The following is a 15,715-nucleotide window of genomic DNA, read 5'->3' as shown; positions in this document are numbered from 1 at the left end:
TTGTATCTATAAAAAGCTAAGACTGAACAGGTGTAGGCCTACAGATGAAGTGTGCTAGGAAAGTTGAGTTTAAATGCCAAAGCTCTTTTTTTAAATATGTGAGTTGTTCACTCTGTAATTATGTCCTACTGTGACACACAGAAAAAAGAAAACAGTTTTTTTTTATGACCGTATATTATGAAAATTCAGACGTGCAGTAAAACTGAAGCTCATCTGATTGTACGTCATGTCCCTGACCCAGTTTACCTGCACAATAAAAGAGCTGAGTCTTTGAAATGATTGGCTTGAGGTGATCATGTGACAGAGACCCCAGGCTGAGAACCATTGCAGCTACTTGATATGTGCTGTTTCCTAAGAGACACCAGGCAACCTGTGATAAATGACAGTTTGAATTATAGCACAGAGTATTCATTTTAATACCCTATAGATTACATACAAATTCTTTCTCTCTTTATAACTGTCTATAGGTTTCCTATAGATTACTTTTATTGGATCATGACAGAACCATCAATAAAGCCTTTTATAATTCACATTTTAAATGTAGTTAATCCTGAAGTGAATTAAAGGAAAACTGACACTTTTTTAATTTTGATGGTTTTACAGTGATAGGAAGTATAATATTCATAGTGAGCATAATGTAGTAGATGAATTAAGAATAATTTAAGTGTTAAAGATCAAACTTCATAAGACTACGTGTTGTTTTTTCCCGGTTTAAGCTCGCAAGCATGTACAAGTAAGGACGAAATTTCAACCTAAAAAACCCCGAACAAACTTTTCCTCACAGTGAAAGTTTGAATGGAAATTATTTTTATGTAAATGAACAAATTCAACAATCTATTTACCTTTCTTCATATATCAATGTGGCTAAATGTTAGGCTAATTAGCTTGATGTTTGGCAGGATGTCATGTAAATTCTGAGTGTAATGAAGTCATGATAATGTCACAGTAACATTTGAATGTGTGCTCAGTTATAGATGACTAATGTGTGTAAACTTTCCACCCGGTTCAAAGTGGTTATATAAGCTTTAACCAGGACACAGCTAACAGTCACAGGTGCACTCAGGTACTTAAACAAACAGCATCACATGTCAGCAGACCGAGGAGAGTTTACAGATGAGGTTATATCAGAGGATACTCACAGTGGTCACAGGATTGGTTTACTACTAAAACTGTATGGTTTAATCTGTAACACCGGTGTAGTCATAAGGTTTTAAAGCTGTCTGTTCCTGGACACGGTCTCTCAGATCATGCATTAGGTGTACCACAGACTCTCTTTGTATCTGTTTTAATACTCTGTTTTAATTTAAACCTGATTCCTGCAGAGGTGCTTACAGAGTGTTAGCCACAGGCTAACCGTGTCAGATGTGTTTGAACTTGTTCAGTTCAGCCCACCTATCTTATTTCACGTGGAATGGAAAATTAAAGTGTCAGTTAAGAGTTATTACTTCGATATGAAATAATGTACAGCAGCTTACCGTGTCAACTCATACAGTTAGTATTTGTAGGGATTAATGTGAGGCCTACGTGCATGCAGCTGTGATGTTATCTTTATATTTGACAGAACTTTTTCATGAATCATTTGGTGTCTGCATTATCTTATTTGTAATCGTTCAAATCCTTAAAGGTACAGTGTGTCGTATTAAGCAGCCTTCAGCAGAACAGACGTAATAATAATGGAATCTAATTTTCATAAGTACGTTTGTAATCATTTTGATTTGTTAACTTTGAATTAGTCTTTTGTGTCTACATAAGATTACCTTGCTAACAGATTATAAATAGATTAAAATAAGAGAATATCAAGTATATATGCCATATGTAATGCTATCTAAGAACGTTTCATAGATTATCTTGTCATCAACTTTTTGAGACAAACTTTGCTAAACCAGATAAAGATCACAACCAAGCGGCTAATGTACTGCTTAACTTTGACAAACTAACATCTTTGCTGTCACTGAATTTTGTCTTGAAGAAAAATGTTCATTGTCATTTTAAGCCAAAGTTAGCTTGACATGCTTAAGCCCATACTGATGCTAGAGTGACCTGTACCTTGTTTTAGTTAGACAATTAAATACTATCACCCTAGCTAGTTGAACAAATAATTTTATTTATTATTATAGGCCTGAAATGTCGTTCATATGTTGTGTCTAAGCTGGAGCATAATCACCTGCTACAAGCCTCAACTTTGGCTCTAAAGACGGCCGATAACATCCCATAGTGCAATGTGGTTTAGCAGTATTTGAGGTAATAAGAGGGTACAACGTTGTTTGTAGGCTGTTTCCAGTTAAACTGGCGGAACTACTCTCTTGGATCAATGTGTAACAAGTACAGACGTGTCTGCATGAAGACCGACATCTGGTGGTGCCAGCTCTGCTAACGTTAGCCATACTCGGACTCTGTTATCCTGTGTGTGTCAAGAGATTTTAAATAGATTGTGCTTCCTTTGACAGTTTTATGAGTGTTGCCTTATCTTTTGACTAATCATTTAGTTGGAATTTAGGAAAATTTGTCACTTCAGAACATCCCTAAAACTAGGTGCACTCATGGTGGGTTGGTAGCTAGCTGGGCATGATAATGTTAGGGGCTGATTTTGACTCTTTATAGTCTGTTTTTCTTGATATGTGCCCCTTTTTTTTGTCAGAGGTGGTAGAAAGGTCACTGAAGCCCAAAGATTTGAGTTACTAAGAATTACTGTAATTAGACTCCTTAAGAAGAATTATTTAAAAGATCTACACTTGATGTGACAAGTTACATTGCTAAGCTAATTTTGAAATACTTTGTTGAAAATCCTAAACTCAAGATAACTTATCTGTGATTATCTTTGTCGGGGAAAAAAGCATTTATCCTTTGAAAACGGACACTGAAAACCTTGAGTTCTTGCCCTGTTTTGAGGTCCTTGTTTCAAACAACAAATACAACCTGAAATATGTTAAATTAACACTAAATTTGTCAGCACTCACATGCATCCAGTCTGTTTGCGAGGGTGTTTATATAAGAAAAAAAAGTTCAAGTTAAACACACTGTATACATTGTAGATTTCTCAAACCAAAAACTGTCATTGTGGTGCGTCTTTTCAGTTATTTAGTAATGCACAGTAATTAGCTGAACTATAAACCCTAAATGTCACATCCTCACATGTTGATTTTTCCAGTCAGGCATAATAACAGTGAAGGGTTAACCAGCAGCATTAATAATATCTCTACATCAATGGGAGAGTCAAGCAGGTTTAAACAGGCTGAGTCATATACAGAGGCTAAATGTCAGCTTCATATCAGGACATGTTCACCCACCCCCGCACCCCCCCTGTACACTGAGGAGGGCTTGTTCTTATTTTGTACTTGCACACTCACTGATTCAACCTGCTGCCTCAGGTGTGTTGAACTCACAGGTATGTAAACGTGAGCTGAACAGGGTAACGCTCACCTGCAGTTTGACGTGGAACACGGAGGCCTAAGTCGCATGTTTTTCTAAAAACATAGAACATTAAACAAATGGACGTAGCGACTGTGATGTCAGCCATTGCTTCTTCTTTTGTGAATTTGAAGCCTTGGCATTTGGCCGCTGGTATGTTGGCTTTCTGAAGCAAGGAGTGACTTGGATGAGATGCTAAGTTATCAAAGCTCAACTATGGCTGCTTTATTAGCAGGCTGCAAATTAGTATCTCTTCAGTGAGGTAACCTGTAGATCCTGACACAAGCTCACTTTCTCTGGATTTTCTTCCCTGGAAGTTTCTGTTTCGTCCAAACTGCCATAAGAATAAAATCTGTCTCAGTTTGAGGACAGGATACAGATCCAGAGCAGATTGACTGAGAGATCTATGAAAGCGGGTCAACATGTGCAATGAGTTAATCCTCCTCTACAGCAATATCTCTTTACAGAAGCCTTCAGACAGCTTATCTGATAACATGCAGAGGTTGCTCCCCTTGTCATGAATTAAGTAATCTACAGATGAACCTGTGCCAAATACTTGAGACAGTTCTGTCAGCACTCTGAAGTTCAGACTGTGGCTCTTATAGACAAACATGACAAATGACTGCAGGAGATTTAAATCATCAGACAGAGCTGTTACAGCAGATTGAAATGAGCTGAGGATCGTTGGCAGAGATAGAATAGAATATAATAGAATGTACTTTATTAATCCCCGAAGGGAAATTCAGGTGTCTGGCAGATAAAATTATAAAAATCATATAAAACAAGTAATTCAAGTGCCTGTCAGCTCATCTCTCATTGGCTAGAGAGTTATGAAGATGGGTCAGGGTCAGATGTTTCTGTACATTACAGGCAATAAAGAAGCTGAGATGTGTCTGTTTATTCTACATTCAAGAATCAAAGCAGCAGAAATGTTGCAGCATTAAGAGTTTTTCCAGTCTGAGGAGATCATCTTGTTTTTTTATGAAGTCGTCATCAGGCTTAATTTGCAGTGAAAGAAAGAGATTTCTCTTACCCCAGCCAAATGTCTCCTCATGACATGATATACAATCATTTAGCAGGAGAGCTGGTTGTCGTGTGCCTCATTCAGATGCCTGTGGTGAACTATATGTGGCTGATGTCATTTAAATTCTTTGAGCTTGTTGCTCATGAAGCTGTCTGTCAGGGGAGCGTGATTGATCGGAGCCAAATGAGAGCTGGAATAAAGAAGCAGAAAAAAGAACTCCACTCCGTGATTGTTCTTTACTTCACTCAGGGACACAAAAACAGCCGGAGTAAACTACGCAGCCGGAAAAATCCATTTGTTGTGTTTGAAAGCATATACAGTATAAAATATAGACTGTAAATATGACGACACTGAACAGAAAGTCCCTCAGTGTGTGTGCTTGAGGCTGATGTGTGTACTTTCAAACAGGATGATTTATCCAAAGCTCACATCCTGGTCCCCTCCGTCTCAGTCTGGAATAAAAATTACTGTATGTTAATGGACCGAGTCCAAACTTTCTCAGGTCTTTTTAAATCACCTGGAACAAGTTTAACTGAATCCTCACATGTTGTTAAGTGATCTCATTAACCCTGTATCGAGCAGTAATAACAGGTTAGACTCTTAGAGAGTGTTGACTGAGACAGAGGGAGGGTTAGAGCGTTTCAGTCTGCAGGTGATGTGTTTGCTGCAAGACTTAAATCTGGACTCAAAGTCAAAGAAATCCCCAGGCGTGACATCCGTAACACTTGCACACTAATCTTAACACACCTCTGTGCGCGGGGATTTCTTTTCTGTGTTACAGGAAACAAAACAGGTCAAGAGAAAACAAGTGCGAGCAATAATGAGTCATATTGAGTAATTACGTGTTTTCTTCTGAACTGAATAATGGGATTATAGGGCACAAAGAAAAACAAGTTGTGTAAATTTGTTTCTGAGTAGAAATCGGGATTCTGGTGCTGCAGAGACCTGAGGACACAATATTATATCCATACTTCAGTAACATCAGAAGTACTCTTAATGTTTTGACAACACACAAGTGATGCAATGCAAATTATATCCAAAAAGGAAAATACGCTCAAACCCTAAATGCACGTCTAATTGCATCTAATGTTCCGTGTTTGTATCCTACTTTGTTTCTAATTTAGCAAAAATGAAATGTCAAGCAGAAACACTTACAGGTAATTCAGCACCAACAATAATAAACAGTTAAAATAAAAGTTTCCACATCTCTGCTTTGTCTGACTAAATGCTTCTCAACCAATCAGTCTTTATTTATATTGCTGCATATCACAACAAAGGTTATCTCAAGTTGCTTTTACAAATATAGCAGGTCTAGAACATACTCTATGTTACATTATTAATAAAGACCCAACATCAAGACAGGGTAAGACTCAGTCTGATCTCATCTTAATCCACCATGAGCAGAGCACTTTGCAGCATTTAGCAAGTTAAAGCAGTGAGGACAAACTTCCTTTAACAGGCAGAAACCTCGAACAGTACCAGACTCATGTTAGACAGCCATCTGCCTTGAGCTAGTTGGGGTTGGAAAGAGGGATCAAGGAGATGAAAAGAGAGAGAGATGATAGTGGCTTTTGACCCCTGAAAAATGTTGCACTTGTTGCTAGTAAGTACATGCGCCTTTAGTCAACTTAACGATCAACAGTCATCAGCCTTGCTTAGTGGAACCAGAATAACCAGTTTGAACTAATTGTTAATATTTTTATTTGCATAGGCCTTAAATGTCAACTCAAAGGTTGTGTCTAAGCTGTAACGCATCCATTTGCAACTAGCCTGGGCTGTAGCTCAAGCTGCTATAATAATGTTGTAATGCTCTACTACCCTGATGTAAACAAGTACAGATGACAGATGGCCTCTCATCGGGGAGTGCGGTTTGTCTGTATTTTGAGCTGGTATATGGAGATAAACAGACATATAAGTACTTAACTGGGGCAATGTGTAACCAGGGCAAGCATGTGGACGTTAACCTGACTGATGCACCACCCAAGAGTTGGTCCTACAACCAGTAGCGTCCATACATAAGGCACCTACTCTATTAACTGATCTAAACCGGCACCCTTATGAAGTTTACTTTGGTGTTCTTCAGGTTGTGGCCATCGTCATGGACCTCCTGACCGACCTTCAGATCCTCCAGGACCTGCTTGACGTCTCATCCCGCCGCGGGGTAGCCGTCTACGCTCTGCTGGAGGCACGAGGATTGCCACACTTCCTGGACATGTGCACTCGGCTACAGATCAATGCCGTGCACCTGAGGGTGAGGAGGGGCTTAGAGAAGCACACAAAAAACACACAACACCTGACAGCAAACCAAAACAAAAAACAACATGAGACAGGACACGAAAACTCATGAAAACACATAAAAATATGAAACAAAATACTGAAATACACAACAAATTACTGCAGAGGGGTGAGGCCTGATCATGCGAAATATGCATAAATGAAAAGGTTGCCGCTCTGTGTCCTTTACTTAACAAACACTGATCATTATCAAGCATTCAACATTTATGTTTGTGATGCTCTTGTCTAGATCTTGTTAGTAAAAAACTTCAAGTTTTGTGTAATACATCTGTGTCTTGCTAAAACACGTTAATCAGTTACTTAATCAAATAGTTTTTAGTCCTCAGATGTTTAACAGCTGCCATTTTCCCTATTGGTCTTTCAGTACAGAAAACCACAGAAAAGTAAAAGAATCAAATTACATTTCTCCTCCAGGTATCCTGCAGACAGTCTGTGGTTTGTTTTAGATTCAGATACCTTTGCTTTGACCGCACAAACCCTCCAGGGAAAACAACTTCATTTGTGTTTTTTAAAGAGTTGCCGTGCAACCTCTAGTCTGAAAATATGAAGCCCATATTGAAGTGCTAAAAATTGCAGTTCATGGAGTGTCCGTTTGAGGCTGGCATCATCATAAATGTAAGTTAATTTTTAATCATTGGTATTTAATCCTGCTGTTAATATACTACACTTGAGACCTGATCAGCTTAAGAGCAAACAGCACAGCTTACTGAGTCAGTCTGACATGTTATACTCACAGAGACTTGATACCACTCTGATCTGGTCTGAGACCAGTTTGTATACAGTCTGCTCTGACTACAGCTCTGGGTTCCCGGTTATCTTTGGTGTCAGGTGACCCGGCTGTGAAAGAGCCTTTCAGAGTGTGGGCTATGTTACTCTGACTGTGTACAATAAAAACACTCTAGAGAAATGCTCCACAGAAACTGGAGCTTCTCCCCAGTCCTCCCAGCCCCCTTGAGTCCTCGTCCCAGTATTATTGTCTCCTCCTGTATCTCCCTCTGAGTAAACACCAAAGGCTAAAGGTTTGAGGGTTGTGTTTTTAGATGTTTATTTAATGTTTCAGGTGTGACAGTTTGTATTCTCTGAAATCAATCACACCTGACGTAATTGCAGACTGTAAAAAAAGTGAGCTGACTCAGGCTCACCTGTGTGATGCTAACAGGTGTGTGTGTGTGTGTGTGTGTGTGTGTGTGTGTGTGTGTGTGTGTGTGTGTGTGTGTGTGTGTGTGTGTGTGTGTGTGTGTGTGTGTGTGTGTGTGTGTGTGTGTGTGTGTGTGTGTGTGTGTGTGTGTGTGTGTGTGTGTGTGTGTGTGTGTGTGTCTTTGTAGAACCTGCGTGTGCGGACAGTGAGAGGAGCAGGACTCGCTCTGTCGTTTGGAAAGCTGCCGGGCTCGCTCTGCTCCAAGTACATGCTGGTGGATGGGGAGAAAGTCATGTTCGGCTCCTACAGGTGAGCTCATCTCTGTGGAAATACCCTAAATCATATGTACTCGCAATCTGACATGTTTCCAATTATTCAACAAAACATATCAGCTTTTAAAAAAGCATTTTTAAACAGAGTTTTTCAAAATCAGTAAGATGTTGTGCATAAGTATCAAAGTTGATGAAATAGAGAAAGTCTGAGTACTATAAAAGACAATAGATCTGTTGCAAGAAGTCTTGTATGAACAGATTCCTTTTACCCTCCTGACCATTACACAGTATTTTTAAAGCACTAATCTATTAAATTGATGGATATAATGACTGATTTACAACTCTCTAAATATTCCAAATTGCACAAAAAAACAAGCAGCATCACATGATTTTGAAGTGTTCTCTATGGTAATTAATTTCCCTTGGTAATAACAACTCCACGCTCACTCTTAATGGACTCTATTGACATATTTAGGGCCTGTGTCCACTAACAGCATTTTTTTAATATGCAACCATCATGACCTCAATAACAGAGCACCTCAAATTGACTGGCTTAATTGGCTTAATGCTCAATTCCAATTTTTTGCTTGGATCCGATTTTTTGTTTGCCTGTTCACATTACCATCTATAATGTGACCTATATCTGATTCCAGTGTGAACTGTTTGCGGCTCTGAACTGCCTCACCTTTGTTACAAAGTTTTTGTGCAGTGCAAGCTTTGCTTGTATGGAAGTGTCATATATTTATAAGTTCCAAGACCTTGCTGTCCCTCCATTGACTTGCTCCATGGTTGCTAGCCTCCATTTTTGCAAGGCTACCGCCGCACAGAATTGTGACGTGTGTCGCTATAACGTGACGTGAAAGTATCAAATGTGCATTAAATCCGCCTTGGCCGTTCACACTGAGGTCGCATTGAAAAAATCTGATCTGTATCTGATTTAGGACCACATATAGAAGTGGTCTATCAGATTTGGGCCAGATTTGAGTGTTCACACTGCCTCTAAAAAATCTGACCTGGTGACTTGACCCCCCAAAAAATTGGATTTGTGCCACTTTTGCCTGCAGTGTGAACATAGCCTTAGTAATGATCACTGACTCTGTTTTAAATTGCTCTTTATGCTTCATATTTTCTTTCATTAAATGGAGTTTCACAAAGGGAAAGTAAGAAAAAAGCTAGAAATCTTGTAGCATTAGCAGCAGCTCTCGACCTAGAAATGATGCCTCAAAAAATGTGTATGGTTAGTTTTATCTCTGTGTAAATCTTTGTTTTAAGTGTTGACAATGATGATATCAGATGTCCCGCCCCTTCTTGATTTTGATTGGTCAGTGAGAGTGGTGGCACTAAGATTGTTGTAAGCGCAGGGACAAAATACAGCTGACACCAAGAGAAGTTTTGTGCTTAAAACGTCAAGGCTAAAAAAGATGGCATCAGTTGACACGCCCTTACAAAAGTGAGCTTTGCATTGCTCGTTTTTTTCAGCCTTTACACATCTAACTTGAATTTGTTCTATATTTCCATATTTAAAGTTGAGTTTATGACCTGTCTATCATCTGTGTGAATGTAAACCTTCTTTAAATGATAATACATCTTCACTTTCTGTTCTAAATGACAGAGACAGCAGACAACAACACATTAAAAATATATTCACCCGCTCGTTAATAACTCTTTAAAGACTTTGTTAAGCTGTTAAACTTAAGGAATGACAGGAATGCTTTTAGCTGCTCTCTGTCTGTGTTGTCTGTAATACCTGAATATAAATCTGTTGTTGTGGATCCACTCGTCTGTTTTAATATCTCTCTGAAGCCTTTGCCAGGAGGATAAACGCTCTACGGGCGTCTCCTGAAAGATTATTAAAACCATCAACAAGGTTTTGTTAGATAATTACATGACCTTCATATGTTAACCCTCAAATGTCCATCATGTTTCTATAGGTACTTATTACAAATTTAACTGGAAAAAAATTAGGCCACTGTGTAAAATTAGTGAAATTTTTGTGATAGATATAAAACTCAGCCCCCCAACAAACTGTCAAATCTCTGAGCTAGACTGTTTGCGGAAATAATCTGATTAAAATGTTTTGGACACATCACATAAAGTAAAGCTCTAATCTCTTGTAAACAGAAGCTAAACCTGTATCCACACCACACTTGCATGTGATTTTATCAGTTTGACTCTCCTGGTTCAACACTGAAAAGTGATGAAGCACTTTGTCTAAACGTTATGAACATGATACACAAAGAACTCAAAGCTGGAGAAAGTAATTAGGGACATTTTAATGATTGAGTTTTTTTTTTTTTTAAATAGTGTAAAAAAAAAAAAGACAAGTCAACAAGAATAGTTCAAAACTCAGAGAAATGTGCTTAATCTGTTCCCTGGGTTTAAGCTAAAATGACTGTCACCACTCTCTGGTCTGTAAAGTAAATTTTGAGAAGTAGCTAACAGCCAGTTGGCTTAGCTTAGCTTAGCTTTGCTTGAAGAACCTAAAAAAGGGGAAAATTTGTCTTATTCCCTCCAAAGGTTAAAGAAGGTCAGGTCAAGAATCCCTGATGCTTGCTAGCTAGCTAATATGAATATGTAGCTGTGTCCCATTTCATGGGAGTAGAATCTTTGGAAGGGTCCAGGCAATGTGGCATGAGTTGTTCCCACCCTTAAACTTACATGATAGAACGCTGCCTCTGTTACATAATTTTAGCCGTAGACTGTATAAAATATGGACGTAGTATCTGTGACGTCACTCATCTGTTTCTGAAGCGCTGTTTTGAGGCCAATCGGCGGCGGCAGCCATATTGCTGCTGTCTAGCGATTGTGACATAAAGAGGCAGGCTTTGAGCCTCCTAGCCAACAGCTACAGTGTTCCCGCCTGTCAATCAAGTCAGCTGTGCCTCTCATAAGAAGACTCGTAATCTCAATATCTTCGAAATTTCCGCGTTAGAAAATGATTTACCCCCCGTACAGTTTGTGCTAATCGAGAAATGAGCTATCCAGACTACACTCGTCTTTTGTACAAGGCTGTAAACATGTTTATTTCTGCTGTAAAGATCTTTTTTGAATTGGTGTGTATGTGGTTTCCGGTACTTCTGGAGCCAGCCTCAAGCGGATCCTCGATGAACTGCAGTTTTTAGCACTTCCGCATTGGACTCATTTTTAGACCGGAGGTTGCCGCTTGAATTTAACTTCTATCACAATAACAATCTGACATATTTCTAAGTATTCAACAAAACATATCAGCTTTTATTAAACCATTTTTAAACAGAGTTTTTCAAACTCAGTAAGATGTTGTACATAAGTATCAAAGTTGATGAAATAGAGAAAGTCTGAGTACCATAAAAGACGATAGATCTTTTGCAAGAAGTCTTGTATGGACCGATTCTTTTTACCCTCTGGACCATTACACAGTATTTTTAAAGCACTAATCTATTAAATTGATGGATATACTGACTTATTTACAACTTTCTAAATATTCCAAATTGCACAAAAAAACAGAGATACCAAGCAGCATCACATGATTTTGAAAATGTTCTCTATGGTAATTAATTACCCTTGGTAATAACAATTCCACACACGCTCTTAATGGACTCTATTGACATATTAAGTCTGAGTAAGTCTATTGAGTCTTGGTGTGTATGTGGTTTCAAGCGGATCCTCTATGAACTGCTGTTTTTAGCACTTCCGCATTGGACTCATATTTTTAGACCAGAGGTTGCTTCTTGAATTCAACTTCCATCACTATCATTTTAAAGACTATCTCAAGTTTCAGTGCGTCTGTCTTTCTTTCACATTTCTATTGTTAACTATTCCATTAAGTTGAAACTAAATACAACGCAACGGTGTATTATCATCTGCTTAAGAGTCTGCGATCTAGTTTGAACCGGCATACAAAGAGTTATGGGATATGTTTGGTCGTAAAGGATGCATTTGATGTATCTTCCTGGACCTGGAAATTCTAGGGCGCATTTGTCAGCTGCATTAATAAGAGGAGCCTTTGAAATTGGTCAGCCTTCAACCCTTAGCTGTGACACTAACAGTCTTCAAATGCGTCCTTTGAAGGATGTAACCCCTGAGTAAGGACAAAGCATTTTTTTTTTTTGGGTTGTTTTTTTAAATAAATAATGAAGGAGTGAAATATAAAGCTTGATATTTTAGGGAGAGCTATGTGGGACCAGAAACTTTCTGTGTTTTCCTTTGTTTCTTGTTTTTTGAGCCAGGCTAACCCTTTCACTCCATGTACAGGCTTGATGCTACTCTAAGTTAGTTTGGCATGTGCTAGGTTCAGGGTGGTTTCAATTTCCTCCTCTCACTTCTGTAATTTTCTAAGTCAACATGGTTAGACTTTCTCTAGGACTAATAAAGTTCTGTTTTATCTTTTCTCTCCTCCTCCAGCTTCACATGGACTTCATCACGGATGGATAGAAACATGATCACAGTGATGTCAGGACAGATTGTAGACACGTTTGATAACGATTTCAGGGAGCTGTACGCCATCTCTGAACATGTTGACCTCTACAAAGAGTTTAATATTACCAAGCCGCCCCTCCCCGCACCCGTCAGGAAGCCAAAGGTGGAGCCGATCCGTCCTCTCCCTGTCTCTATATCTCGCTTTCAGGTGTCTGTGGGAGAGTCTCGACAGATCGATCTGAAGGTGCCGGCTCACAAATACCACAATCCAAAGTACTCCTTAGTGTTTGGGAACAGTACGGGCCTGACGGGGTCTCTGCAGGACCTGTCCACCACAAGTGACTCTCTGATCAGCGGGCTGAACCAGAGGAATGGACTGCAGAACATCAAAGACAGCAGGGTGAAAATGGGCGGAGTCTCTCCTGTGAGCACCGGTCCTCCCTCAGAGGAGGAGGATGAGGATGGGAAGGACGGCCTGAAGAAGAATAAAAACCCTGGTTCAAAGAAACGTAGTTCCTTCAGACATTTCTTGAAAGGCAGAGGAGCCAATCACAGTACAGAGACAATATTGGAGGGCGTGGTCACTCCTCCAAACCCCACCCCTGTTACTAAAGTGTCAGAGACTAATGATGTTACAGGAAATGAGATGGAAGACTCATTTGAGATCATTGACAAACCAGCTCCCCTAAAAACCAAAACCAAGAAGCCATCAAAGGTGATGCAGAGAAGTTTGTCTCTGCAGACCATCAACACAGAAGAAGAGGATGGTATGTCTTCTTATTTCATTTATGTTTTATTATGTTTTAGAAAAACCTCCAAGTACAATAATTAAACTTCCTGCTGAGCACAAAACAACAGCCAAAGAAACTGATATTTAACTAACTCAGGAGGTGGTGGAGACCAAAATCGGATAAAAGAGGAATAATTTCAAACTTAAGTTCCCCAAGTGAACACAAATAACATTTTGTTTCTACTTCTTTGCTGGAAGTGTTCATAAGCAACTGTTTTCTAAAAAGTTAAACCACGTAAAGTTTTGATGAACAACATTTTACATGCACATTTTTACATGAGCTTTATTTGTGTGACTTCGGTAAGTTATATCTGATTCCAGAGCCTGCAAGTGCATTATCATATTTTAACTCACTGTTTTTAGAAGTTATAAACAAGCATGCTCCTTTAAGAAAATGTAAAGTCAAAGGACGTGATAATCCATGGTTTTCAGATTACCTTTCTGATTTAATTCACAAGCGAAATCTAGCGTGGGCTTGTGCAAGAAAATCCAAAAGCCAGTCGGATTGGACATATTTTTAACATTTAAGGAACAGGTGCATCTCCCAAACTCGTAAAGTGAAATCAGACTTTTATGTAAAGGAGCTTTCTGAAAGCAATGAAAACCCCTCAAAGTTTTGGAAAGTTTTTAAGGGTATGTCCTCTGACACTGAAAGAAATGGAGGACTGCCAAAATCAATGACGATTGGAAATGAAATTATTACAAGTAAAGCAAATATATTAAATACTTTAAATCAGCATTTTATATCCCCTGGTTTCTTGTTTGACAGAGATGCTCAGTCACAGCTCCCTAAAAATCATTTGGAGTAAGGAAGATAAAGATGAGATGCCCATTGATTTAAATTTTATGTACACTCTGTTTCGGGTACATGAGGTATGTGAAGCTCTAAAAAAGCTAAATACCAAAAAATCAGCTGGTCCTGATGGTATTCAGCCATACTTCCTGAAAATCGCTGCCGATATAATTTCTGAGCCACTAACTTTCATTTTTAATTTGTAATGTAACGCCCCAACAGTCCATAGCCCAATCCCAGCGTTTTACCTCTCCCTCACACCGGTAACACACTCTTTCTAAAGCTTCCGGGAGGCAGGGTTTGAACAACGTGCCCCTTTAGACGACGCTGGGATGGGGCTATGGACTGCAGGTGGGTGTGGATGAACCGATGAATGGAGGAATTAACAGGATTATGGGTGGTGATGAAATGGTGACGTCTTAACGTGGACGTTGGGGCGTTACAATATAAAATAATATTACTGAACAGATATGATAAGGTACAAAATGATACGATACAACATGATACGACACAATAAGACATGACACGATATGATACGATACGATACAATGTGATACAATATAACTCAAAACAATATGATATGATAGGATACAATACGCTACACAATATAATACAATATGAAGTAACTTGATACATTACAAGCACTACATTATGATAGAAACTGATACGATACAAAATGATATGATAAGGTTGCCACAATGGGTGCCAACATGATACGATACACAACATTTTTTGTATTCTAGTATTGTTTCTGTGGCCTCATAATTTACGGAATCATGAAAATGTGTCTCTGTTTGGGTAGAGGAAAGATCCCTGAGTATCTCTTTGCTGTATCTCGATTGCACAGGTTCTATCTTGGTCTAGTTCACTGCTAATCCATTTGTCTTTTATCAAATGTCTTTACTCTTATCTTTGATGACATGATTTTAAAAAATATTTGTATTTTTTATTGATTTCCTACAGGACCCAGAAGCCGTCGGAAGCATCAGAAGAAGAACTGCATCCAGTCTTGAGATAGAACAACTGGACAGTTGGTAACGAGCAGCTGATGACTTGCAGGTTGTACCTGCTGAGTCACATGATCACCTACCTGTAACAGGGGACTTCCTTTTAGAGAAATTAAAGCAGTCACAGTCTGTCTGGTGGGAAGGGTTACAGTTAAACCCCCCATGTGATCAGTAACTCCTACAGAGAGTCTAAAGTTTTTAGCCAAAGATCTAAAGGATCATCATTACTCTGCTTTTATTATTATTTTTTAATTAAAGTATTCTGTTCAGTGTTTTTATATTCCCCACTTGTGTACAACCCAGGCATTGCCTCAGGTTATGTGGGTGGATTACATCATGTCAACCTGGTTGCTACGGATACAGGAAAGTGATCATTTGTGCTGTTGTCCCTGAGCGTCACCTTACAGGAGACCCTCAGTCACACAGAGAGAGAGGGTTTGTAAAGGCTGTGAATAATGAATGCTGAGCACACCGCTGTTGTTCTTATTTTACAAAAGAAATGTGAAGACTTTGAACCACTTGAGATGAAAATAATAAAAGTTTTGTAGAAAAAAATGTAACTAAAAAAACATTAAAAAACAGTGGCAAACATA

At 38.9% G+C, this 15,715-nt stretch overlaps 1 protein-coding gene across 1 annotated transcript in view; it reads left to right on the top strand.

The window, feature by feature from the left end:
- The window catches only part of fam83fa (family with sequence similarity 83 member Fa), a 17,496-nt gene extending 1,781 nt beyond the window's left edge, over window positions 1-15,715 (top strand). Inside the window, exons 2-5 of the mRNA XM_034711487.1 lie at window positions 6,516-6,683; window positions 8,053-8,174; window positions 12,518-13,299; window positions 15,079-15,715. Coding sequence (XP_034567378.1) covers window positions 6,516-6,683; window positions 8,053-8,174; window positions 12,518-13,299; window positions 15,079-15,128 — 1,122 coding nt within the window. The 3' untranslated portion in view covers window positions 15,129-15,715. The remainder of the gene's footprint in view (window positions 1-6,515; window positions 6,684-8,052; window positions 8,175-12,517; window positions 13,300-15,078) is intronic.

This window comes from Notolabrus celidotus, chromosome 20 (assembly GCF_009762535.1).
Source record: "Notolabrus celidotus isolate fNotCel1 chromosome 20, fNotCel1.pri, whole genome shotgun sequence".
Lineage (NCBI taxonomy): Eukaryota > Metazoa > Chordata > Actinopteri > Labriformes > Labridae > Notolabrus > Notolabrus celidotus.
This window is presented reverse-complemented; position numbering and strand designations above follow the sequence as displayed.